Consider the following 26,554-nt stretch of genomic DNA (forward strand, 5'->3'; position numbering starts at 1 on the left):
TGTGGTTTCAGTCTTCCGTGAAATGGTGCATTGATGTGTGATTGGTAGTGTGCAAAATGCAGGAGCAAGGGCCTCGCATAATGCTACTTCAATCAGTGTGCATAAAGGGGGGGGGGGAAAAAAAAAAAAAAAAAAAAAAAAAAAAAAAAAAAAAAAAAAAAAACTGAAAACAATCTAAAATTGTCATTTTGAACATACTGAAGATTTTTCACTAATCTGGCCAACAGCATAAAGTCAGGAATAATATAAATTTTCTGTAGGTTCATAAAACGACAACAAAAACTTGTGGTATTTACAAATCTACTGTATTATATATTAACAGTACAGTAACACTGACAGAATCTTTAGATGTAAGCACATGTTTTGAGTCTACAAGAAAGGGAGATAAAAGAAAACAGAACTTACAGAATTTGGCGGTTTTGACAAAAAGTTAGTGCTTTGAACTTATTTCAGTACTATGATGGAGGAGAGTATATGAGGGCAAGAAAACTGCAGTGTGATCTCAGTGAAAAAATAATTATTCTGGCTCAGAGATCTCAGTTCTTTGTCTTCTCCACTCACTTTGTTTTTGGTTCAGAAAGTGTAATGATGTGCAGAGATATTATAGCAGCAAGAACGAAGTTTCATGTAAAATGCACTACTGCATGCTGACGACAATACCGTATTTACTCGAATCTAAGCCGCACTTTTTTTCCAGTTTTTGTAATCCAAAAAACCGCCTGCGGCTTAGAATCGAGTGCAAAGCAAGCGGAAGTTCTGAAAAATGTTGATAGGTGCCGCCACAACTAACTTCTGCCGTCGAATATATGTAGCGCTACACAGGCATCCTTTGTAGGCACGAAGACAAATACTGGCACCAAAACCTCTGCGTCAGTAAATAAAATTTAAAAAAAAATAAATTGGAAGACGAGTTTTTTTTTTTCTCCGCCCGAGTTTCGACCACTGCTTTTTCATACATTATCCAATGAAGTAAATACAAATTCCTTATTGTTCATCTTTGAATTTCAATGTACTACGAAAATCCGACTGGTAATACTGGGATTTTTGTCAATATGGCCAACTCTACATTCTGAATTTTTTCCTACCTGTGAGAAGAGATGATTGCTAATAGGAACCTGATGAAATGTGAATCACATGCAGTATTCTCTTCACCATAAGAATAATACGAATATAAACATTTTGCCATGTATTCTTTCGTGTTTGCTGCTATCTCATTTAAATCCTGTCTGCCTGATAAACTATGAAACTAGAGTGAGACAACAGCAAACGCGGAAGAATATACATATCGTGTCATGTTTATATTCGTATTATTCTTATGCCTAATAGTGGTACAGTCAGAAATGAAGCACGGCAACTGACTAGATTTTTAAATAAAGATGACTCTAATTTCGGTGCAGAATTTGATGTACTAAAGAAGCGGCCGCAAAGATTTTCAAACGGAGAAAAATTTTCGCCTAACTCTCGTTCAGAACATGTTCTATCATACGCAGTCTATTATTTGGTTCTTGTTGATCATTATCAAAGAAAGCAGCAGTGTAAGTAACTACAAATAGCAGTCTCTTGCCATTGTTTTTTAATTGTAAGCGGCGGTAGCGCGCAGCGCACAAAAGCAAACAATGCCGCGAGCGGCGACAGGCCGTAAACACGCACTATCAGAATGCGACAAACAATGCATGACACAGTACAGTAATGCATTTTCAGCTTAGAGTGACGTAAACACCTATAACAAAGAAAACAGCACTTATCAGATCAAGGCAAAATAAGCAATCGATTCAAACCAGACGAAGCACGTGAAAAAGGAAGGGTATCCATATAAATACGGATGGAGCGCCTAACGCATAGCAATGGCTACCTGCTAAAGCTTAACTGCTAAGCTTTCGACTCGAACCAAACTACTGTAGCTGTATCGTCATTCATTCGACCTAAATTGTGTCTCATATTACAATGGACCAACTTTGTTTCGATTTGGAGGTGCGGCCTAAAACTTTTCTCTCCCCTTGAATTTCGAGTCTCAAATTTCAGGTGTGGCTTAGATTTGGGAATTTTTTTTTCCTTTATTTCGAGTCTCATTTTTCAGGTGCGGCTTGGATTCGAGTGTGGCTTAGATTCGAGTAAATACGGTAGTCTTATAATATACGTTGATAAATCTTAGGTTTCACAAAACCACATGCAAAAATATACTACGCTCAAACTACATGGAAATATTGGCCTGAAAGCACATACAGTGTTTTGCTCCTATTAAACCAAGCAGTTGGAACTGAAATCCTGGAGGCGGCATACAAGTGTTCATGTGCTGTCGCGGATGGAGTCTCTTAATTAAAATGTGTTCATGTGTGACACAATATAATAATGATGTCACAGATGCTACCAAAATTAATTTCATAATCTTCTTAACAACTTTCTCACTGGAAGAACAGCAAAAGTCTCTGATCGCTAATGTGTGTTTATCCAATTACTGGTTTCAAACATAATGATAATCTTCAGTTTGATTTTGTCATGAATGACACTTGAGTCACTATGCAGTTTGTGTGTGAAAGATTATCACTGTAAACCCGCTCTGGTGACGGACTACGAATGTTATCCTGTGGGACGTAAAGAAATCACTGCATCCCTTATGGTGAAAGAAAGAGCTGTAACATCTAAAGTGGGCATGGAGTGGCTGCTTCAATTTGATTTGATTTTTTATTAGGTCTTGTTGATTACTTATTGTACAATTGGTGTACTAGCTATATAGGATAAGCCAAATGAAATAATACAACACCATGTGAACATTTTATATAACATACAAGTACTTATTTTCCATGAACAGTTGACTGCAGACAATATAACCTGCATTTTACTGGTACAAGTTCACACAAAATTTTTATCTTCATCACATAAGTAAGTTCAAGTGAATCTTAATAGTGTAGAATAAATGGTGGTACACATTTTAACGTATGATATAAATAAATTTACATTTTATCGCTATAATTTATGTTAGAAGTACACAATTTTGTCTTCATGACATAAGTAAAGATTTTCTTTCCTTTATCAAACAATGGAAAATCCAGGATTGAATGTAACAATATTATGAAAAAGAAAGTTCCTACTCACCATATAGCGTAGATACTGAGATACAGATAAGCACAAAAAAAAGATTCTCACAATTAAAGCTTTCAGCCATTAAGCATTAAGTCCTTCATCAACAACAGTTCTCTCTCTCGCTCTCTCTCTCTTTCTCTCTCTCTCTCTCTCTCTCACACACACACACACACACACACACACACACACACACACTCTGCAGGCAGTGTGCCTTCAGCTACCTGAGACTGCAGTCGCGTGTGTGAGTTGCGTTTGCGTGTGTGTTTGTGTGTCTATTGTTGACAAAGCTTTAATTATGAGAGTCTTTTTGTTGTGCCTATCTGTGACTCAGCATCTCAGCTATTTTCTTTCCTTTATTTTTACTCAAAAGGATGCCTTATTACTGTAGGAATTCATTCATTTTGTAATAAGTTTGTTCTCTGAGGAATGTTTTTAGTTTCCTTCTGAATACCTGTATGTTATCAATTTCCTTTTTTATACAGATGAGAAGCTTGTTATATACTTTTATTCCTCACTCAGTTACTCCCCTGTGGACTTTTGTTGGAGTTGCAGAGCATTGGTGGAAATTTTTTCCCTTATTTGTGTTCTGCTTGTGAATGTCAGTTTTTCTGGAATAAGTCCTTGTTGCTGGCTGCAAACATCATTAGTGATTAATATATTGATTTGTAACAGTAAATATCCTGAGTCTTAAAGAGAGCTCTGCATTATGTTCTGTTAGAGACTCCACATATCAGCGTCACTGTTTCTGTTGAAATAGCTCTCAGGGAAAAACACACTGTGCTAAGTTTTTTGACAAGCTGATCAATTTGTTCTGTCCACCTATCTAGATGCCTAGGAATTTTCTATGTGTGGTTTCATAAATTTTTTGGTTTGTTTTGTATTGTTTTGTTTGGTTTTAGGACGCAAAAACAACTAGGATCATAAGCGCCCATGTTAAAACTGTATAACACGAAGACAAAGGGGGGAATTAAAAACGACTACACGTCAATCCCAATCAATGGAAGAGAAGACAGCTAAAGACAAGGGCATGGAGAAAGGTCTGTAAAATACACCATAGAGAAACGGAGATCCAAAAATAAAAATTCAATGGCCTTCACCATATTGCTATGACAGATAAAAAGTAAAATGTGGTCGACAGCTCGCATGTTGTTCGCTAAAATGGCCGATAACTCAGACAGAAACACAAATGGGATTGTAAGCAGTTAAAAAAAGGACATTCCATCAGGAAATGGCAGACAGTTAAACGTTGGATGCAATGTGCACAAAGTGGTGGGGGAGCACCACTTAACAAATGGCAATGCTAAGGAGACAGTGCCCAGTACACAACCTAGTTAAAATGATCTCCTCACAGCAAGAGGGCCGTGAGGAGGTCACTCAAGATGCTGGGAGAGCCTTAATAGCCCGGAGCTTGTTCCTGTGAAGGGAGGACCAGTGGTGACACCACCTTCTGATAGACGGCAACACAGATATCATTGGAGGGAATGTAAGAACTAGCAGGCTGAGGTATGAGGACTGCAGCCTTGGTAGCAGCCTCGTTTCCTGTCAGACTGGCGTGACCAGGAACCCACATAAACATCACAGTCGTTTCATCAAGAGTGAGCTTTCCTGGACCCATGGCACTAAGGGATGCACACAGAGGCTTTGAAGGGCACTGAGAGTGTCTGAGCAGATAACACAACTGAAAATCCTGTGTCACTGGATGTACTGCATGGCCTGATACAGGGTGAAGAGCTCTGTTGTAAATACTGAGCAGTATTCCAGAAGCTGCCAATGATGAAGGCACACCCGACACCACAGTCAGTCCCGGAATCATCAGTGAACACAAACGTACTATCGCAAAATTCCATGCGAAGGTTCTGAAACTGGAGGCGATAGAGCCAGACTGGAGTAGTGTCCTTAGGAAGTGAATCAAGGCCGAGGTGAACACTGGCGGCCGCACGAAGCCAAGGTGGTGATGGGTTCACACTCACTGGGAAAGTTGCAGGTAACGTAAAGCTGAGCTGCCGGAGCAAGAGCCGAAAGCGAACTCCAGGATGTAACAGAGAAGAGGGACGCATCCCATACTGGTGATCAAGGGAGTCATTGAAGGAGGAGGCATAGGAAGGGTGGCCACGCATGGCAGACAAACGGCATGCATGTCTGCTGAGGAGAAAGTCTCAGTGGTATGACAGTGGTAGTTGGGCAGCTTCTGCATACAGGCTCTCAACTGGGCTAGTATAAAAGGTGCCAGTGGCCAAATGGACGCCATGATGGTGGATAGTATTGAGATGGTGTAAGAGGGATGGACGTGTAGCCGTGGGAATGAAACACCCATAGTCTAGTTTCGAACAGACAAGGGAGCTGTACAAATGGAGGAGGGTGGCTCAGTCTGCACCCCAGGAAGTACGATTGAGGACACGTAGGATGCTGAGGGACCACATACAGCGAGCTGCGAGGTACAACATGTGGGAGGACCAAGTGAGTTTCCTATTGAGCATGAGCCCCAGGAATTTCATAGTTTCAACTAATGGAAGAGCAACAGGCCCAAGATTTAAAGATGGTGGAAGAAACCAGTGGCACCGCCAGAAACTCATACAAATGGTTTTGTCAGTGGAAAAATGAAACCCATTGTTGATGTTCCACGAGTAAAGGTGATCGAGACATCACTGAAGGCACCGCTCAATGAGACAAGTCTGTGGAACACTCAGTATGGACTGCTGAGGCGTATCGCTTTCCTGGATAAAGGTGTCTGACAAAGCAGAACCCACTCGTACCTTGAAAATTCGTTCATTTAAAAATTCCTGAAGGAGATGGGATAGGTGGCCATGGTAGCCCCAAGTGTACAGAGTACGGAGAATACCAGTCCTCCAGCAGGTGTCATAGGCTTTCTCCAAATTGGAAAACACAGCCACAGTCTGGGATTTCCAGGAAACCATTCATCACATGAGTGGAAAAACTGATGAGATGGTCAACTGCAGAGTGTCACACTCAAAATCCACACTGTGTAGTGGTTAGTAAATTGCGAGACTCTAGCCACCATACTAGCTGGGCATGAATCATACGTTCTAACACCTTCCAAAAATAGCTGGTGAGATACATTGGGCGGTAGCTAGAAGGAAGGTACTTGTCCTTACCAGGCTTAGGTATGGGTACGACGATGGCTTCGTGCCAGCATATGGGAAACGTGCCCTTTGCCCATATGCGGTTGTACGTATTAAGCAGAAGGTGCTTGCCCGCAAGAGAAAGGTGCGACTACATCTGAATGTGAACATCGTCCGGCTCTGGGGCAGAGGATCAGGATGAAGTCAGAGCGTGATCTAGCTCCCTCATAGTAAAGCTGGCATATAGCACTCACAATTCAGAGAAGAGAATGGTAACACCTGAGCCGCCTCCACTCATTTCCAATGGAGGAAGGTAAGGTGATGGCGGGAGGAGCTCAAAATCTCTCCAAAAAGGGGCCCCGGGTTGTGTAAGAGATAGCAATAGTGTCCACGGTGACATTGTCTGCTACTGTCAGTCCGGAAATCAGAGAATGGATCTTGAGATTGGCCCACACGATGGAAAAGGGAGTGGAATTGTTAAAAGAACTAATGATTGAAATCCAGCTAGCTATTTTGCTATCCTGAAGAATGCAACAACACTGTGCATGCATGCAGTTTGCCATTATAGGATGATGGTTAAAAACAGGAAGAGCACGTCTCCGCACACAAATTGTACTACAGCTCACCTCAGTCCACCAAGAGACCAGGACATGGCATGGTAAAGAGGAAGTGTGAGGAATGGAACAGTCTGCAGTGGTTAAGGATAACATTCTTAAGATATTCCACCTGGTCCTCACAACTGGAGAAATGTTATTCGTCGAAGGTCACCAGGGAGGAATAAAGCCTCTGGTCGGACTTAGTAAGCTGCCATTTTGGTGTACACTTAGGTGGAGTAGGAGTCAGCAAACAGATAGCACACGGAAATGGTCACACGGGTATGTGGCAGACAGAATGGACCACTCGAGATGATGGGCCAGCTACGCAGTGCAGAAGGATAGGTCCAAATGGGAATAGGTGTGCATGCAGTCTGAACAGTCTGAAAGGAATGTGGGTCCTTGGAGTCTGAAAGGAACGTGGGTCCTCCTATGTTAAGATGGAAGGGTTAAGTTGATTAAAGTGGTGAGCCAACAGGTTCTGGGAGAACCCTGAAGGGGATGGTGCACATTAAAGTCAACAAGCAGCAGAAAGGGGTGCCCAGTAAGCTGGAGGAAGTCTGCCCTGGTGGCATTGAATGATGGAGGGATGTAAATGCTGCAAAGGAAAAAGGTCAAGTGGGGAAGGAAAAGGTGAACTGCAACAGCTTGAAGGTGGGTAGTCATGGAGATGGGTTGACAATGAACACTATCCTGTGTGAGCAGCATGACTCTCCCATGAGAGGAATGTCAACTTTGGGGAGAAGGTCAAAACGGACTGGGAAGAAATGCGAGAGCTAGTGGTTGTGAGGTTGAAATTTTGTTTCCTGAAAGCAGAGAACAAGTGGACCCTGCAATTCTAAGAGCAGCCTTAAATCGTCTTTGTTGGATCGAAGGCCGTGAATGTTCCATTGGAGGAGATTCATGACGAGGGGCAGTTGCCGAGTGCCGCCTTCATAGACTCGCTTCAACAAGGCATCCGCATTCTTCTGCTGTCGGTCTGTGGAGTCCTAGGTAGAGAAATGGTTGGTGGTGCACACCGGTGACATGGAGGTCGGCTGGGAGAGTGTATCACATGGCAACACTGTCAGAGAGGAGGCAACAGTTTGGTAGTGCGTTGCACAGCTGGAGGAGGAGATGGGGATGCTGCCATGGCACTGGGTGATTTCACAACCTTGGTGCTAAATTTGAGGTCACATGTCTGCATGACCATGAGCTTTGTGGAGTGAGATGTAGCAAGTATAGCACTGTAGATGCCAGATGATAGAATGCAGGGTTTCCAACTAACCAGTAACTTGTGGGTGACTGGGTAAGGCGCTTTTTCCTTCACCGGGATCTCTTGGACAGCCCACTCATTGAGATACATGGCACAATCGCGGGAGAAGGTGGTATGGTTGCCACTGCAGTTGATGCAGCAGGGGAAGGAGGCGGACAATCATTCTCCTGAGTATCCCCACAGGTTACACATTTAGCTGGATGCCAACAGGACACTTGACTGTGGTTGTAATGATGACACTGGTAGCAGCGCATTGGGTTTGGAATATATGGTCTGATTGTAATAACTTCCTAACCAGCTTTGATCTTTGTTGGAAGAACCACTCTATCAAAAGTGAGAAAGAGAGGCACTATGGAGGTATCTACCTTTTTCATGACCCGATGGATGGCAGTGATGTTTGGAATTCTGCCTCAATCAGACCATCGAGCAGCCTAGCACAAATAACACCATGAGAAGAATTCAGCATTCACCTTGACACAAACAGGATAGCCATGGAGGAGCAAAGCTGCAAGCAATTGTTGTGCTTGAGAATCGGAAGAAGTCTCCAAAAGCAAAGTGCCATTGCATAAATGAGAGCAGGATTTTACAGAGCCAGCAATTGCATCAACACCCTTCTGAATTATAAACTGATTTACCATAAAGAAGGACTGACCATCTTCAGTATGTAAAACCACGTGGAACCATGGTCCAGCTGGGAAGGTCTTTGAATCGTTAGCCTCATTCGATTTATGTTTCATAGTCACTGACAGTGAAGATGATTGGCTCATTGCGAGAAAATCCCCCATGGTTGCCAGCGTCTCCAATGGCACGCTCCTTCCAACTGGGGCTTCCCTTCAGAAGGGGGTGCACCCACCTTAGGTGATTGTTCACACCTCAGGTCACACCTCACGAACACCTGACAGAGGGCCCAATCGGCAATTTAGGAAGGTAGCAGCTCAGGCAATCACCCCTCCCTGGGCCCGGCCTGTACCAGGGGATACATGTGAACCCTACCTGTTGAACCGGGACTGGGAATTACGTGTTACCCAGTCATCTGTTATGCATCAGATGCATGGGTCGGCCTTCAAAGAGCACATATGGAGGAAGAGGAAAAAGAGGAACCTCAAACGCCGAAGTGGAGGAAGGATAGAAGAAGGTGAATGAAGAAAGAAAAAGGAACAATGGACAGAACTCCGATGTTTACTACTGAAAATGCAGAACATATTTCAAAAAACAGACCAAACATGTCCCCCAAGGTAGGGGAAAAAGAACAGTACGAGGATAGACATGCAGCATCAAAGGGAAATTATGCTGCAAAGGCTGGGGCCCAGTGGTAGCAAAGCACAAACCCACCAAAGAGCAGCGAGCCCCATGGGGAGAGATTTTTTTGATTGTTGACCTCCATTTCAGGAACTTTGAGGTTTTCATTCATTGACTTAAACTGTATAATGTTAGTTTTTAAAAAAATGTAGGGTTAGGCTATTTGCTGTGAACCATTTTTGTACTTCGTTAGTGACTGTCAGGGCTGTATCCTGCACTGCGAGGTTGGGACCCTTGATCGGAATACCATCTGCAAACATGACTATTTTCGCTTTGTCATTAATTATAACTGGTAAATCATTAATGTAGATCATAAAAATCAGTGGCCCAAGGATTGAGCCCTGGGGGACTCTGTATTTTACATTTCCCCTGCGTTTACTGGTATACTTGCCTCCATTAATTTGTCTAGATAAAATTCTAGCCACATCAAAGGTTTGCCTTTGATGCTGTAGTGTGGAAGCTTTTTTAGCAGTATGTTATGATATACACCATCAAAAGCTTTAGCAAGGTCACAAATGATCCACATTGGATACCTTCCGAGATTTAATTCACCTAGTGTTTCCATCTGTTAGGCTAAATATAGCTCTCTCTGTGGAGAATCCCTTATGAAAGCCAAACTGTGTAGCTGTCAATAAGCCATTTTGTGTCACATGGCTATAAATCCTGTCACAAATTACTCTCACGAACACTACCATCAAAGAGATGGTACCTTCCTTGCCCAACTTTTGTGGATGGGTATCACTATTGGATGTTTTAGTCTGTCAGGAAATGTCCCCTTTTCATTGACTGGTTACATGAATAGCGTAATACATGACTAAGTCTGCACGATTTTAGAATCCTATTTGATATTCCATCTTATCAAGAGCTTTTAAGTAATTTTATGATTTTTTCAACTTCTTTAGGAGTTAGCACTTTGAAGTGCTGAATTTGGTGTGATTTAGTAGCTTTATGACTTCGGTGGGAGAATGTTTGATATGGTTCCCTGTTCTTTCAGCTACAGTTAGAAAAAAGTTATTAAAATCAGAGGCTGCAGCTTTTTGATTATTCTTGTCTGAACACTACCAGAGGACTTGGAGTCCTTGCTTGTTAGATTTTATGTTTCTATTTGTCTCACTTTTTATGGTGTTCCATACGGTTTTTACTTGCTGATTTTTTCGATATAATGCATTTGTTTGCCATTCCTGATTACACACGTTAGAATTTTACAGTATTTTTTGGTAATGTGGTTTCACTGCTATACAGGTCTCTCTCTTTTTAGCACATAATATTTTGATGCTAGCTGTTATCCACTCTTTCCTTTCACAACAGACTGACTTCATTTTAATCTGTCTGGGGGGAAGCAGGCTTCAAAATGTTTGAGAAAATGTCCAGGAATGAATTGAATTTAATCAAACAACGGAAAATCGATGGAATGTAAAAATATTATGAAAAGGAAAGTTGCTGTTCACCATAGATCAGAGATTCTTAGTTGCAGATAGGCACAACAAAAAGACTGTGACAATATACACTTTTGGCCAACAAGGCCTTTGTCAAAAATAGACAACAGACTCACCACACACACTCAGGCAAACGCAACTTACAGACACGACTGCAGCCCCTGGCAGCTGAAGCCACAAGTGTGGCTTGCTGGCCGAAAGCTTATATTGTGACAGTCTTTTTGTTGTGCCTATCTCCGCTATATGGTGAGTAGCAACTTTCATTTTCATAATAGTGAATTGAATTTCTCATTCATTTTAACTGCCTGGTGTACTTCCTCATGTTCACGGTGTGAACTGTTCCTAAACAAGCCAGTAGATTCCGTATTTGTTATTATAATATGTTTAACCTGGGGGTGGTCATTTACTGTATTTCTACTGGGAATTTTTAAGGTTGTCAACTGAGCAGCGTGATCAGATGGCCATTTATTATTGCTTGTGTTTTTACATCATTGTAATTTGTGGGGTCTAGGAACAGATTATCAGTCAAAGTCTTGCTGTGCCTATATATCTTGTTGGGAATGAAACCATCGGTAGTAGGTTGGAGGTAGAGAACAATGATTACTATTTGAAAAGAAATTAGTGTTAAAATGACCACATACTATAATCTGACTTGTTATTCCTATAAAGTTTTTTAAGAACTGATTCTAACTGTGAGAGGAACTTTTCAATGTTTCCCATGGGTGCCCCATAAACTGCAATTACTATGAGGAACTGAGTTTCCAGTTCTAACTTGACTGCACAGCTATGAAAATGTTGATTACAGTACCGAGCTACATCTATAGTTTATGATCTACGAGTATTGTGCACATAAATTGCTATCTCACCATGCATTAACTTGGTTTTGCAGTAGTTACAAACAATTCTATAACTGAAACTTCCTGGCAGATTAAAACTGTGTGCCCGACTGAGACTCGAACTCGGGACCTTTGCCTTTCGCGGGCAAGTGCTCTACCATCTAAGCTACCGAAGCACGACTCACGCCCGGTCCTCACAGCTTTACTTCTGCCAGTATCTCATCTCCCACCTTCCAAACTTTACAGAAGCTCTCCTGCGAACCTTGCAGAACTAGCACTCCCGAAAGAAAGGATACTGCGGAGACATGGCTTAGCCACAGCCTGGGGGATGTTTCCAGAATGAGATTTTCACTCTGCAGTGGAGTGTGCACTGATATGAAACTTCCTGGCAGATTAAAACTGTGTGCCTGACCGAGAATCGAACTCGGGACCTTTGCCTTTCGCGGGCAAGTGCTCTACCATCTGAGCTACTGAAGCATGATTCACACCTGGTCCTCACAGCTTTACTTCTGTTAGCCTGTGAAAGGCTAAGGTCCAGAGTTCGAGTCTCGGTCTGGCACACAGTTTTAATCTGCCAGGAAGTTTCATATCAGTGCACACTCCACTGCAGAGTGAAAATATCATTCTGGAAACATCCCCCAGGCTGTGGCTAAGCCATGTCTCCGCTGTATCCTTTCTTTCAGGAGCACTAGTTCTGCAAGTTTCGCAGGAGAGCTTCTGTAAAGTTTGGAAGGTAGGAGATGAGATACTGGCAGAAGTAAAGCTGTGAGGACCGGGCGTGAGTCGTGCTTCGGTAGCTCAGATGGTAGAGCACTTGCCCGCGAAAGGCAAAGGTCCCGAGTTCGAATTTCGGTCGGGCACACAGTTTTAATCTGCCAGGATGTTTCATATCAGCGCATACTCCACTGCAAAGTGAAAATCTCAATCTGGAATTCTATAACTATTTGAATGTATTTGATTGACTTCTGTCGCTTCCAGGTGATGTTCGGTTAGGCAGAGCACTTCAGCAATATTTTGAACAGTGTCTGCCATTTCTTGGAGAGAAAGCAATAGTTCCTCTTCTTTATTTAAAGGCTTCTTATACTTTGGTGAAATATTTTTAGGCTTCTCAGGTAATCTGCTGTACTTCTGACAGATTTCTTAACGATAGATTTGACATAAGCTACATTATTGTTAAAGGGTACAACATTTACTCTATAACTTTCCCTATCCTCTAGTGTAAAAAAAAACTTTCTTTGAGTGTTAACTACTACAGGAATATGTTGCAGTGGCAATCAATCACTATTTCTTTTTTTTTTTTTTTGTAGTGGTAGATACATTTTTATAATGAGAGAATTACATGTTTTTTTTTTTTTTTGTTTTTTTTCCCCGAGTTAAGAACTTTTTCCTAAGGCTATTCAAATGACGGCCATCTGTGATATGGTATCTTTGGCCTATGCTATTGATGTCCAGAACATTCACATTTCAAACTGCCTGTGTATGTTCAAGAGCTGTTCATTTGCAGTGCTCATCTCTTTGCTCACACATGACCAGATGGTAAATCATATTGCTGCAGAATGTTGACATATATAATGTTTGTGTGTCCCAGATAACTCAAGCAATTCTTTGGTTCCTGAAGTTGCATTCCAGTACATGTTATTTGAGCCACCAAATAGCACAACATAATCCTCTGACAATAACTTACCGATTTCCTCCAAATGAATGTACTTTGTTACTTGAGACAGCAATGCCCCAGGCTTGGCAAAATCTGTTGTTCTCACAGACTGTCAGCAAGAATCACAAGCTTTCTCATGTGATTACAATCCAAATCATGTTGGCAGTGAGCAGGAACAGCACCCCGCGCATCCAACAAAATTAATTACACAAATCAATTTTGTAGACATCTCTAATGCAATGCCTCAGTGTAGAAAGTGAAGCAAAGATGATAAACATTTGTAACTATACAGCCACACCATGACCACTTTAACTGTCAGGGCTCTTTTTTTCGCCACGAGGACTACAACAATTTCTCTATGTTCCATAGGGTAATGTTCATAGCCTAACACTAGAAAATGTTTGCAGTGATAATTTTGCAGACACAACCCTGCATAGCAAACCCAGTGTCATTCAGGACAAGATCAGTCTGAAGGTTATCATCATGAGTGAAATCAGTAATCGAATAAATAAATACAGTATTTGTGATCAGAGACTATTGTGGGTTCATGGATAATTTCGACTGAACTATATTTAATTATGAAAATTTAATTAACATACAAAATGTTACATAGTTATCCTTACACAAATTAAAAAGTGTGTTTATATTTACTGAAGGCAGCTATTTACTGTCACAAGAATTTATTTTATTAATATTGTTTTAACTTTTCTTGCAGTATAAGAAACACAGTTTAATAACATTTAACAGTTCCAGGAAGAAACTTTTTGTAGAATCATAATGACTTTGCAGTGCAATTTAGTTGAAATGCAGAAATTTATAAAGCCTCACTAATTTCTTGGGTCTTTTCTCTTCTAAAATAGTTCTTAATTTTGACCAAACAAGACTGCAGGTGCGGAAGATTCTCTCAGTAGATGAATTGCTGGCAGCACAAGAAATGAGGCACCAAAAAATTAGTTGTAAGAATGGGAAAAATAATTTAAACTGAACTATTTCATCATCACAGTGAAGGGAAAAAACCCTCAATTTTTCCCACTGGGTTGGTATTTTTTTTTTTTTTTAAAAAACCAGGTTTTTCTCAGTCCTGATTGGTGGAGACATCTACTTCATGACAGGTCACTCACATCCAAAATGCAATGTCTTTTGATCAACATCTACTCAATTCAGAAATTTTACAAGTGTATTATATCATGCAAAAAACTGATCAAGAGACACTGATGAACTAAAACATAATGACCATGAGACTGAATATCGCACGGTGGCACTGCAGGCACATGACGCAGTAAGGAAAGTATGTAAGTGGAGCAGAGACAAGTGGGGAATCATTCTAGTGAAACAGGCCAGAAATGGAGACATCCACTGACATATGCAACTTTGATAAAGGTCCAGTTGTTATAGCTCAGTGCCTGGAAAAGAGCATATTGGAAATGGCAAAGCTGGTTCACCGTTTGTGTGCTACTTTCATGGACATCAATGGAAAGTGGTTGAAACTTGATGAAATTATGAAGTGTATGATGCCTTTGTCGCATTGCTTAATGTGAAGCTTGGAGGCTAGCCCACACTATTAAGGAGAATAAGCAGCAATCTGTGGGAGATCTGACAGAGTAAATTTCTGGTGCTGGTACAAGTTGTGTATGGCTGTGTATGCAATGGTGAGAAGAGGTGGGCTACAGAGTGGTGCGGTAACTGTCATTGTAGGAAAGCTGGACAGAAGCAGAAATGATTAGTGAGCAAGGTAACACAATAAACTTGTATTTCTCCAAGTGAACAAAGACTCATTACATATAATGCAGCAAGAAACAGAGTCCAGCAACCAATGTCCACAAGAAAGAGTCTTGCTGATGTAAGCATGAGCTATGGTGTTGGAGTTGTGACAAGATTACATCTGCAAAGCATCACATGGCAAAGAGTCTCTGAGCTCAACTGGGCTGAATGGCCTCCCATTGGCCATCCTGTACTGTGGTGGCAGTGGGTGCTATTAGTACAGAGCCACTGGAGGTGTGACGCAGTACTGGGTTCATCAGATCCTGTGTGACCGCTAAGAGCGTCAGATGGAAACTTCCCATTCCATTATCAACCTCGATAAGCCGTGGGGTTGTATCAATATGTGATACCACACAACTGTTTCGAAGCACACTGTTCAGCACACATTGATGAACATTGGGCTTCAAAGGAAACGACCATTATGTGTACCCATGTTAATCCACAAACAAACCTCAAAATACAACTGCAGTGGACTGGGAGCATTGAGACTGGTCCATGAATCAAAGGAAACAAGTTGAATGAGTCAAGTTTCTTGTTCCACAAGATCAATGGTCATGCCCAAATAAACCATCATCTGGGTGAAAGGCTGCTCAAAAAAGCACTGTGCTCTGACACAGGCCTGTGGGGGACATTCATCTGGCCTCCCATAGACTTATGGTAGTAATTTAAGGCACCATGACAACTGTGGATTACTTTAACATTACTGTGGACACCTACATCAGTTCATTCTTAAGTCTTCCCCAACAGCAAAGGCACATTCCAGCAGCATAGCAGTCACAGGGCCAGAATCATGCTAGAATGGTTTAAGGAACATGATAGTGAATTCAAACTGATGCCTTGATCACGTTATCCACTGATCTGAAGCTGACAGAAGACGTCAAGGACACCACCAGGCACCATCTCCACACTAACAAACCACCAGCCCGTAATTTATGGAAATTGCATGTCCTGTGCGTAGTCATCCAGTGTAAAATAGTTTGCATTGCAGTGGTGAGCCAAAATGCAATTAGGCAGGTAGTCATAACACTTTGTTCCATCAATGTAGATGTTCAAAAGTGAAGAGAAGGAAGAGTGACTAAAAGTGTCATGGATGTTAGACACAACAAAGAGTAAATAATGAAATACACTGCAGTATTTATTTTTATTTGAAGTTCAACTGTATAATCAGAAATTTGGCTGGTTTAATTTTTCTGATAGTGCATCCATATTTCCTAAACACCATAATGCCGGTTCCCGTCATCTCACCGAAGCTGAGCATTGTCGGGCATTCACTGTCCAGGTCTGCCAAGTGCTTTGGAGAGGGGGTTGCACTCAGCCCTCGTGAGGCCAATTGAGGAGCTACTTGATTGAGAAGTGGCAGCACCGGTCATGAAAACTGTCATCTGGTGATGCCAAAGGACTGAGGATGACATGGCAGCCAGTCAGTACCGTTGGGCCTTCGCAGACGGTGTTTGTTTTATGAATGATTCAAGGGTGTACTATCAATATACCACCCAGACTTATACTGACTGGTTTCAGTAACTGTGAAAAACTGGTACAAACATCCTGATCATTATCACTGTGCATGAACTGCTAAGGCAAAGAAGCTGTATAGAGTAAAAACTATACTGCTTTTATAGAGGAAAAATAGATACATGAAGCAAAAATAATAAAAGTCCATATTAGATTATGAATCAAGTAAAATTTATTGGGCTGAGAAACTACCAGTGTTTATGTGATACATTGAAAAAAATTCAAAAAAGAAAATGAAATCACTGATTCAGCTTATTTATTGACATGTAAGATGTTACAGTATTGTATTAGAGACATAAGGGTAACATAACTATACCTCCATACTCTGAAGGACAATCTATCTGGACATTCTGGAGGACAGTCCATTGTGGAGGCCTGGGGGCAATCACCAGTGTACACAGCACAGTTCTGTAGTATGCCTGACAGAAAGGCAGGTTTCATCTTAACCGGTTCCAGCCAAGATAGTACAGTTATCTTCATATGCTGGAAATAAGTGAGACCAGCTGCAGTTGTGTGGCGTTATCTGCTGACAGAGTAATTCAGCACCCTAATCTTTTGTGCTCTCGTCTGTGATGATGTCCATCACTTCCTGTCGACCTCAGCAGCACAGCCATCACAATAATTTCTACTTAACACATTTAGATTTTAATGGAGCCTCTAAAAGGCAGAACTATTCACCCTGAACACACAGCAGGGGAAACACTTTAGCACTGCTTTCGGGTCATTCTCTGTAATCAGTATCTTGATCTGTCTTTCTAGACATTGATCATCGACTGAAGATAGCAGCAAAAATTATTTTTCATACTGGATACCAACACTGGAGTAGCATAACAACAAATGCCTCAGTTACCATGGCAATAATGTTAAAAATACTTTATGAAACTCAGACTGAAGATACAATTGCTTATATGAGGGATTTGTAAGTCGTCGTCTCTGTGGATGAATTATACTTCTTTATGATGCTTCCAATAAAGCTGTCTACTATCTGTCTTCCCATAGCTAGATTTATGTAGTCATTTACTTCTAGATGTATGAGGATTGAAATTTATTCCAGTGATTGATCACCTAGGTGAAAAACGAAAGTTACAGCTAAGAAACATGGTACGTCATGATCTATTTTCATTTCTATGCGTAAGATTGACATGCCATTTAGTAACACCTCCCATGTAATCCCCTTGTTTTCCTCTGTATAAGTTTTCAAAAGTGAGCAAGATTCACCAGTTACCAAACACACACCATTTGTTTAAAAATGACCTCTTGGAAAGAAGTGTACTGGTGACAGATCAGATGCCACCGGAGACAAATACTCTCCATTTACAAGAACCTGTAGCATGGAAATTTCAGGAAACACTGTCAAGTGTGTTGAAGCTCCATTATGTACAAAGCACACCCACCAGCAGTCCAGCAGGAACATATTTCAACAATGGTGGGATGGCATGTAGGTGAAAAACTGCACTTAACACATCCAGGAAGATCACTGTCAAGAAAATGTGGACCCATAATCCCACACCATTTGTTTGCACCCTACTGCCTCTTCGAAGCTGTGTGATGTATCCTACAGACATTATAGACACTCCAATGGTGGATGATGTTACTTATTACTGATTCCACTGATGTGGTACCATTAGTATTTCACAACCAGGAAATGCGCTAAGAGGGGTGAGTGATAGCTCGCAGTCGGTATTAACCACTGACCTGTATGTGAAACCATAAAGCTACTGTTGTAATTTCAGGTGATATGTGTATTCAATATCTGCATAATGTACACCCAACTGGTGTTGGTCTCCAGTGCAAGAGACCTTATGAATCTTCACATAAACAGTGACCAACAAAACCATTTGAGTGAGGCTATGTGTCACTGAATGATCTCTAGCAGTTCATGTCCTTCCCAGTGACTCACTTCTCATGCACACAGTTCCACTCCTTATATTGACTGCTCTTATTTGTCATTCAGGAGACATTTAAAGAAGGAAGATTAGGGTCTGACACCCCCTTTGACAACAAGATCATTACAAGTGGAGCACAAACTTAGATTGGGGAAGGATATGGAATTTATCGGCAATGCCTTTTCAAAAGGACCATCTCAGCATTTAATTATACAATGCTGACTTTCATGTCCGGTGTCTGAGTTTTTGGTGATATTTATTTTATGGGCATTAGGCTGTGGTCCAATGTATATTTCTCCTGATGCTGGAGACATGATAAGAGGCATTAACAACTCAGCAAGCAGTTACCCCATCAAACAAACTCAGAAAGTCGTACTGTTTATACATATACACGCTCTGGAGCCAGGGAACCACCAAATTCATTTCCCTGATACCAAAGTGCAGAGAAGCTTTATAAATTAAAAAATATAAAAATAACTGTAACAGAAAAGTAGAGGGATTGAAATTAAACAAGCTGCGTGTCTTAGTACTAAATAAAGCTCCATAACACACATTGGCATGACTCTGCGATCTTAGGCAGCAGTCTGAAGAAGTCACGAACTGATCATTACATATATACATATGAGCAGTTAGGCCTTCTGAGCTCATTTGAGATTTTAACTGCTTCCTCCGTTGTTCTAACCTCTGATGGTCATCTCCAGAATTACAAGACAAAATGTTTGACAGAGAAATATGCCTTGACCAGGATCTAATGCCAGTAAAACAAATATCATCTAAAACATCTCAGTCCAAAGTGTCTGCCTTAGGTGCTTAAGGAAAATACAGAAAACCAAAATTTGGTTGGCCAGATGGTGATTTGAACTGCCATTTGTACATCTCACCATTGTACTACCTCACTTGGTGAACGGCATTTAAGATACAGGTACTGCACCTGTTAAACATGTTGTGACCCTACTGGCAAGAACATATCCACATATTCATCATTGGAGGATATTGTGAGGCAGTTAATGAATTTAGTGTTGTAACCTGAGCCAAGAAGAGATCACAAAGTTCTGTACATACTAGCAGTCATGAATTGTTAACATACACAGTAGGTGGGTGTAAAGCATGCATGGGGCACGAGTACAAATGAAGTTTATAGGTCTGTAAAAAAGAAATCCACCATTCTCCCACCAGACAGTGCATACATCACCATCTTCTCAGTTCCATTCTTGAACCTCATGGCAGTCACATGTTTAGAGATGGAGAAAATGTGGAAAGACACTTTTGTATGTTTTCAATGTTCAGTTTGTATAGTTCTGACTGAGTGTTAGGCGAACCTAAATCTGTTAAATAATTAGATAAACTCGGTACCAGAACTTTGGCTTGTGTAGTCTCTTCTATTGTATTCAAGCATTATTTGTCGGTACTTATTTACCTTAGATATCTCATTACTCACCTCAGAGAACTTCATTACTTTTTCTTTTCTGTAGTTTTTCTTTCATTGGGTAATGGTTTCTTCAAACATACCTACCTCTCAAACACACTTAGAATATAATTGTGTCTTCCATATTGGCATTTTTCTTTTTTTCCTTCAGAAACAACTGAGAACATCAACTCAACAGCCATTAACAGAGCTACTCTACCATCAAGATCTTGACCTTATTGAAAATGGGAGATCCATGCAGCAAGCAAGGAAGAACAAGCAATATTGCACCACTGCATTTCCCTAGATTAACATTTTTTCGGCCTTACTCTCAGATCAACACAACATTTACTTTTGAATCGGCCGGGTAAAATAATGAGTTACTAATTTGGTTTTCCATGTATTTACTTGTACTCCTTTTTATTTTCTTCAGTTGAGGGTAAAAGTACACACTGTGTACTCTCACCCCACAGCACGGGTAAAAGAGCGCAAAATTATCATTTTGGAAAACTTTTCTTACTCTTCTAACAATAATTCAATGAAAATGAAGTTCTTACACAATGTTAACAAGGTGTCAAACTAGATGATGGATGCATAATTGATACAACATTGCTGCAAGTTTTTTAAAAACTGTTTAGTAAAACCAAAAATGCGTACTTTTACCCCCACCTACCCTACTTTTGTAGCGATTTTTCTTTTCTTTTTAAGGAGGCTTAAAACTACATTACCCATGACTGCTGTCTCAAACTCTCATTAGTAACTCCCAATTGAGCTAAAGGAAGCGTGATGCACATTTCCCCCTCCTCCTCCCTGTGTATATAACATTTGTTTAATGTCTGTGCACATCACATGCTGTAAGATATATGTTATCCATTTTATCTCCTAGCTGGGAGGCTTGCCTTAGCAGACACAAAGTAAGAGCTCAGCAATGTGACACAAATATGGACAAAGGCATTATTTCTATTAGTAGTTTAGAGAAAACCAGATTGTGTGAATCAGAATCTAAACTTGGATCCACTAATATGGCTCCAACCAGTTAAATATCATGCCAAATTTTTCATTATTCTTGCCATTTGATTTATGTTGCCGGGTATAAATTAACAAAGTGAACCTTGGTGTGGCTCTAATTATAATTAGTCTCACAACTTTACTCTTCTTTCTCATCCAGTCTCCTTAGCCATTAACTTTAAGAATGTTTCTCCCACCCCATTCGAGCTTCTTTCACTATTTGCATGAACTCAATTATTGAAAATAGACTTATACAGGCTAAAACCAAGAGTTGTGTCTCCTGCAGTCATTCTTAAATTACTAGATGTTTCCATTTCATAATTCCACTTAACAAAGATGTTACTAAATAAAATATAGTGCATTTGCAAATGTTGTATGTACATAACAGCAGAATTGAAATGATCGATAATATCTGTGGTCGATTTGGACAGTGATTGTGTTCTGATTGACTGTTTTCTTCTCACTTCATCTGTGTAGTATAATTTTAAAGGTACCTTGGGAGCTCAGCAATTTGCAAAGTGAAAACAAAATAAAGAGAGGAGTACACTAAAGTGTTATGCCAATCATAGCATATTTTATTTATGAATCCCGATTTGTCAGCAAGTTGTTATACACAAAAAATATGAAAGTCAACAAATGTTTTCAAAAATGAAAACAGTTTTTCACAGTTACAGACATATTTCACATGAAGGCAGTGCTGTGTGACAATAGAAACATTAGCATTTTACAGAATGTATAAAAATCACAATTTTATACAATTAAAGGCACAGATATCCATCAGAACACAATTCATACTTTAAATAATCTGTGTAAACAATGATCATCACAGCATGCTACAATTACAGGAAATCTTGGAATAAAAATAATCTCTTCCAAAAAGCTTGTAAAGGGTACAATATACTTTTCAAATACTCTATGTGTGATACTTGGAAAATTGAGGTGGAAACAAGGAAATGTAAATACAAACTAGAATTTCGTTGTTCTGCTCTAGTAGGCAGTACAATACATGTAGGCATTTAATACTAAAATGAGATTCATTTCACATTTCATCTTACTCATGAGAAATTTTCCTCAGTAAATCATCACTGCAACATTTGTGCAATTATTTTGAGCAACAAGTCCAAATATGTTATTTGGTCAACTAAAAGCACAGTTCTGGAATGTTTAAGCATCATATTGTTCACTAGGCTGCAGTGTTGATAACAAAGGAGAAAAAAAATGAAATGGCATATTATGATGATTATAAAGACTTGACTGTGGATACTAGATTTTGAGATGCAACCGACTCTTTCAGAATGTGCAACAACATTATTAAAACACTATATAGTGAAAAATGAAGTCAGTTATGAATCTGAATAAAAAAGAGAGGATCTTTGCCCATTTTATTTCCTTGGAGGTGATATTTTCATCTCAAAAGCTCTCTGGTCTTGTCTGTCCAGTGTACAAGTTATTACCAATAACCATTCTTGGGGTGATGTCACAAATTGTGGAGAAGTGACCAACTTTGGAAAAGCTACAGCAAAACCAATTATGAAGTAAGAATAAAGAAGTGTCGCATGGCTCCACAAGTGTTAACAATATTATGCAGCACTGCCACTATTTTGTAACTAAATTACATGCTCATAAATTTTCATGAATACCTGAAATACTCCATACAAATTAATCACATCTGGTACTATTACTCCATTGAAGAACAGTGAAAACTATAGTTAATGACTAAATTGTACAACTTTAAATTAAAAGTAGTAATTGGTCTAAAATGTATTCTCAGACTTCATACTGTACCGAAACCTAAATAAAGAGATTATTAATTCTACTGTTATCAGTAAATTAAGGCAGTTTAACAAGTAAGCTAATAGTTATGACATTAAATGACCTGCAATCACAATTCACCAAATTTAACACATTGCCTGGAACTATATGACATTCAATAATCCACTATCACAGAACATTGTATTCTTCCTAAAATGTTCTTTATTTTTATGTAATATCACAGAAAATTTATAGACAACTGTTTCAAGGACAGTTACTATGACACGCAAATTGAAGTACAAGCCTGAGGCCTCAGTATTCTCGAAATGAGCCCCTATATAATGACTGAGACTTATTACAGCCTTTCACAAATGTCTCAGCATCAAGTTTGTTAAATACTTATTAGACAGAATAGATTTTTTAGTTATTAAAATGTAATCCCATGAACACTCTCCTGTACTACATGAATTCATTAATTTAATTGCAATCTCAATTAAATCACTGAATGATTGCCTTTATTAAACTCATTATGATCCTAATGACAACAAAATATATTACGGGTCTTGCTGAATCTGTTCCATCATCCACCTGTTTAACATCAAAGTTTCTTTTTCAACATTGTTGTAGACACATGTGAAAACGAAAACAGTAACTGAAATGTAAATTCTTCTTCAGGAATGGCATTACAGTAGGTTAATTTGTTTTAACATCTTTGCTAAATTGCATGGAACTGTTCTGCCTGTTACCAAGAGTACTTTTTTTTATGGGAGGGGGGAGTCTGGGGGAGACACTATACTGCTGTGTAATAAAAAAGAAGGGTGCAAGGAAACTGTTATGCTTTTGTAAATTTTGTACTGAATGATTGCCAAATGTAAGGAACAAAATGATGTGATCATATGGCATTATTAGTTGGGAGACCCTGTCTAGAGATGTTCGGCCACATGGTACAAATGTTTCTAGTTGATGTCACTTCAGTGACTTCCATTTTGAAGCTGAGATGTAATGATGAAGACAACACAAACACCCAGTTTTTGACCAACGAAAATCTCCAACATGGCTGGGAACTGAACACGAGATCCCAGCGATATAGAGGGTGCAACACTTATCACTAGAAGACGAGCTGTGGAATAATCCCCTCAATCTTGATGTATGGGAGAACAGCAGAAATTATGTTTTAAAGTTTCCCTTCAGTTCTTTAAAATGTGAAGCTGGTAAATAAAGAGACATTCCTGAATATGAAAGGTTTGTGTTTAAATAATGTAACTATAAATATTGCCTAATAAATACATTTGCTAAATTGCATGGAACTGCTCTTCCTATTACCCAGGATATATTTTGTTTTATGGGAGACTTTAAGACCAAAACAATCTTAATAATGAAAATCCAAGTTTAAAATACACAACTGAAATAATACTACAATTGAGTTTGGATCTCATGAGAAGCACTTCAATTCATAGGGAACTGACAAATATCAATTATTAATATAAATTATTTCTGTATCAGTATAAGAGGATCATGGCAAAAGCAAGCCCCAAACATAAATAAAATAGGAAACAGTCACACAGGTATGATTTGTAAGGTAAACTAAAACTAGGAATTAAGTACTTATTTTGTACAAAATATCTTATCACAAAACAACATATTGATAAACAAGTAAACAGTAGACTTCACAATGGAATAGGACAACCTTTGTGATACATTTCAGTGTACCTTCGTTCTTCCGCCACTTTACACAGTGTGTGTGCACTTTCTAAAACTTTTAAATACTTCATGATTGTTTTCAGTTTTCTCTAGATTTGTTTATAAATTAATAATAACAATAAAAAGTACACTCACTAGCTTTCACTGTAGTAACACATACAAAGAAGGCTAGACTCCATGCACTTATAATATTTGACATTTCTCCACAATTCATCTAATTTTCATCATTTCTTCTCAGATATATTCCACAGCACTGCAGATAATTACTTTTATAAATAGAACTTCATCAAATGTAGGTATTTATCTGTAAACCTGATATCAACCATGAAGTATTGAGATAAATTTTAAAACATCATGATATACGGTCCTTGGAGGGGCAGATGGCCACGATATCTTTAGGTATTAATTAGAAAAATTAAAGTATTGTTACTGGTTATTCTCAAGAAATAAAGTCAATTACCAAAATGTATTCTGCTCTTCCTTAGGAAATATCTTACTGTCCTCAACAATTTTGGGACACTGCAGTCATGACATAGCTTGCAAGTTATGTATCAGAATGAATCAAATGACAAGTTTTTACAAGGGAGTTTCAAGACAGAAGCACATTTTTGCTTTTAAGCTGGAAACGGTGTTTTATCTGTTTTGTAAGTGATTCACTGCCTGTCATCTATAACTAGAGCACAGCACCAACAGAATAGTTGAATCAAAATGGCTGCCACACTCATACGCATAACATGCGAGAATAAGGTCAGGACGGACATTGATACTCACTTTCAGAGCAGGGAATCATAGATATAAGGCAAAGAACACACATGTGCTGACTAATGACAGAAACAGGTAGGACCCAAGAGTGGCAGACAACTTTTGGGAGGAGCCAGATAAGAATTTGGCTACGGCTGTTTTTACATGACCCTTCCAGGCATTTGCAAGGAGCTATTTAAGAAGAAAATATGAAAAACTGACTTAGGACAGCAATACACAATTTCAACTGCGCTCTTAACAAATATAAGTCAACTGTCTGAAGTGCAGTACTGCCTTCCTCAGTCTGTATACACACAAATATTATATCCAGCAAATATGCATATTTTAAATGTCTGAAATGTACATTTAACTCACTAGACCTTATGTTCAGTGGCTTTTCAAAACATTGGACAGCTCTGAGAAGCGTCATGAGGAAATACATACAGATCACATGAAGTTCAGCATGTTATGTTATGCTCTGTCAGAAGAATTGTTTACAAACTATCTATGCACTTTGGAAAATGGTGTGTGCCGAACACAGTGGAAATTATGTACAAAAATTATGGGCTACTGGACCAATTTTGTTAAATTATGCAATAATGGGGAAAAATGTTTTCTTTTGGTTCCCTTCATAAATTTAGACTGTAACACAACCCCGAATTTTACTTGGTTGTTTATCAATGGCACACACAGTTAATTTCTCACTTATCAATGGATGATGTACTAAAAGCTCTTCTTGTTTTTTAGTAATGTAATACAATTAAGGAACACTCGTGTGACCAGCAATTATCATAAAAAAAGGTGCTGCCTACATGGACTAGATACTTAAATTAATGTACACAGGATATTTTAATTCTAAGAAAATTTCCTGACCCATGAAGTATTGCCCAATTATTTAAAAACAGTTTTCTTCCTCTGTCTCCTTAAATATTAAGGAACACATCATATAAAATACATTTCCTGTACATACTTCCCTTTTGTTCAATAAATGTGTATATGTTAAATCAATATTTAAATGAAGGGTGTAGAAAGAGGGAGCAGATCTGAGGTGATACTATAAAACACAATGTCTGCAGTGTGCTGTAACAAAATATTCAGCTTGAAAATATACTTGACTCATTCCACAAAATTTGCTACCCCCTCATAAGTACAGCCATAACGCTGAATAATCTCAGTTGCAGCATAAACACCACAGCGAATGCATGTCTCAACTGGTTTTCCTAAAACAAGTTGAGACAGGAAACCTGCAACAAGGAGCAGAATATTAGACAGAAACACAATAGTGATCTAGATGTAACTTCTAAGTGTACTAACCACAAACTGTAAGATGGCCCTTTTGTGGAGGAGGCTGGAAGCAAAAGCTTTTGATCGATTCTTACAAAAATGTCTCCTTTTATCAGGGAAGTCATTCATAGCTTGTAAAAGAAATGGACAACCATTTAGCGAAAGTGTTTTGTTTTTGTAACTCAACAGGGAGAAGCATAAATAGGTGGCACTCTCAATTTTATTTAAAAAAATTTGTTGTTTACAGATTCTAATTCTGCAGGAAGCTCA

General features: G+C 39.3%; 1 protein-coding gene across 5 annotated transcripts in view; it reads right to left on the bottom strand.

The window, feature by feature from the left end:
* Positions 1-21,358: 21,358 nt before the first annotated feature.
* LOC126161377 (uncharacterized) overlaps positions 21,359-26,554 on the bottom strand; it is a 125,258-nt gene continuing 120,062 nt past the window's right edge. For all 5 annotated transcript variants that reach the window (XM_049917154.1, XM_049917151.1, XM_049917152.1 and 2 more), the window contains one exon: positions 21,359-26,244. In XM_049917154.1, coding sequence (XP_049773111.1) covers positions 26,117-26,244 — 128 coding nt within the window. In that variant the 3' untranslated portion in view covers positions 21,359-26,116. The remainder of the gene's footprint in view (positions 26,245-26,554) is intronic.

Source organism: Schistocerca cancellata, chromosome 2, assembly GCF_023864275.1.
Source record: "Schistocerca cancellata isolate TAMUIC-IGC-003103 chromosome 2, iqSchCanc2.1, whole genome shotgun sequence".
NCBI lineage: Eukaryota > Metazoa > Arthropoda > Insecta > Orthoptera > Acrididae > Schistocerca > Schistocerca cancellata.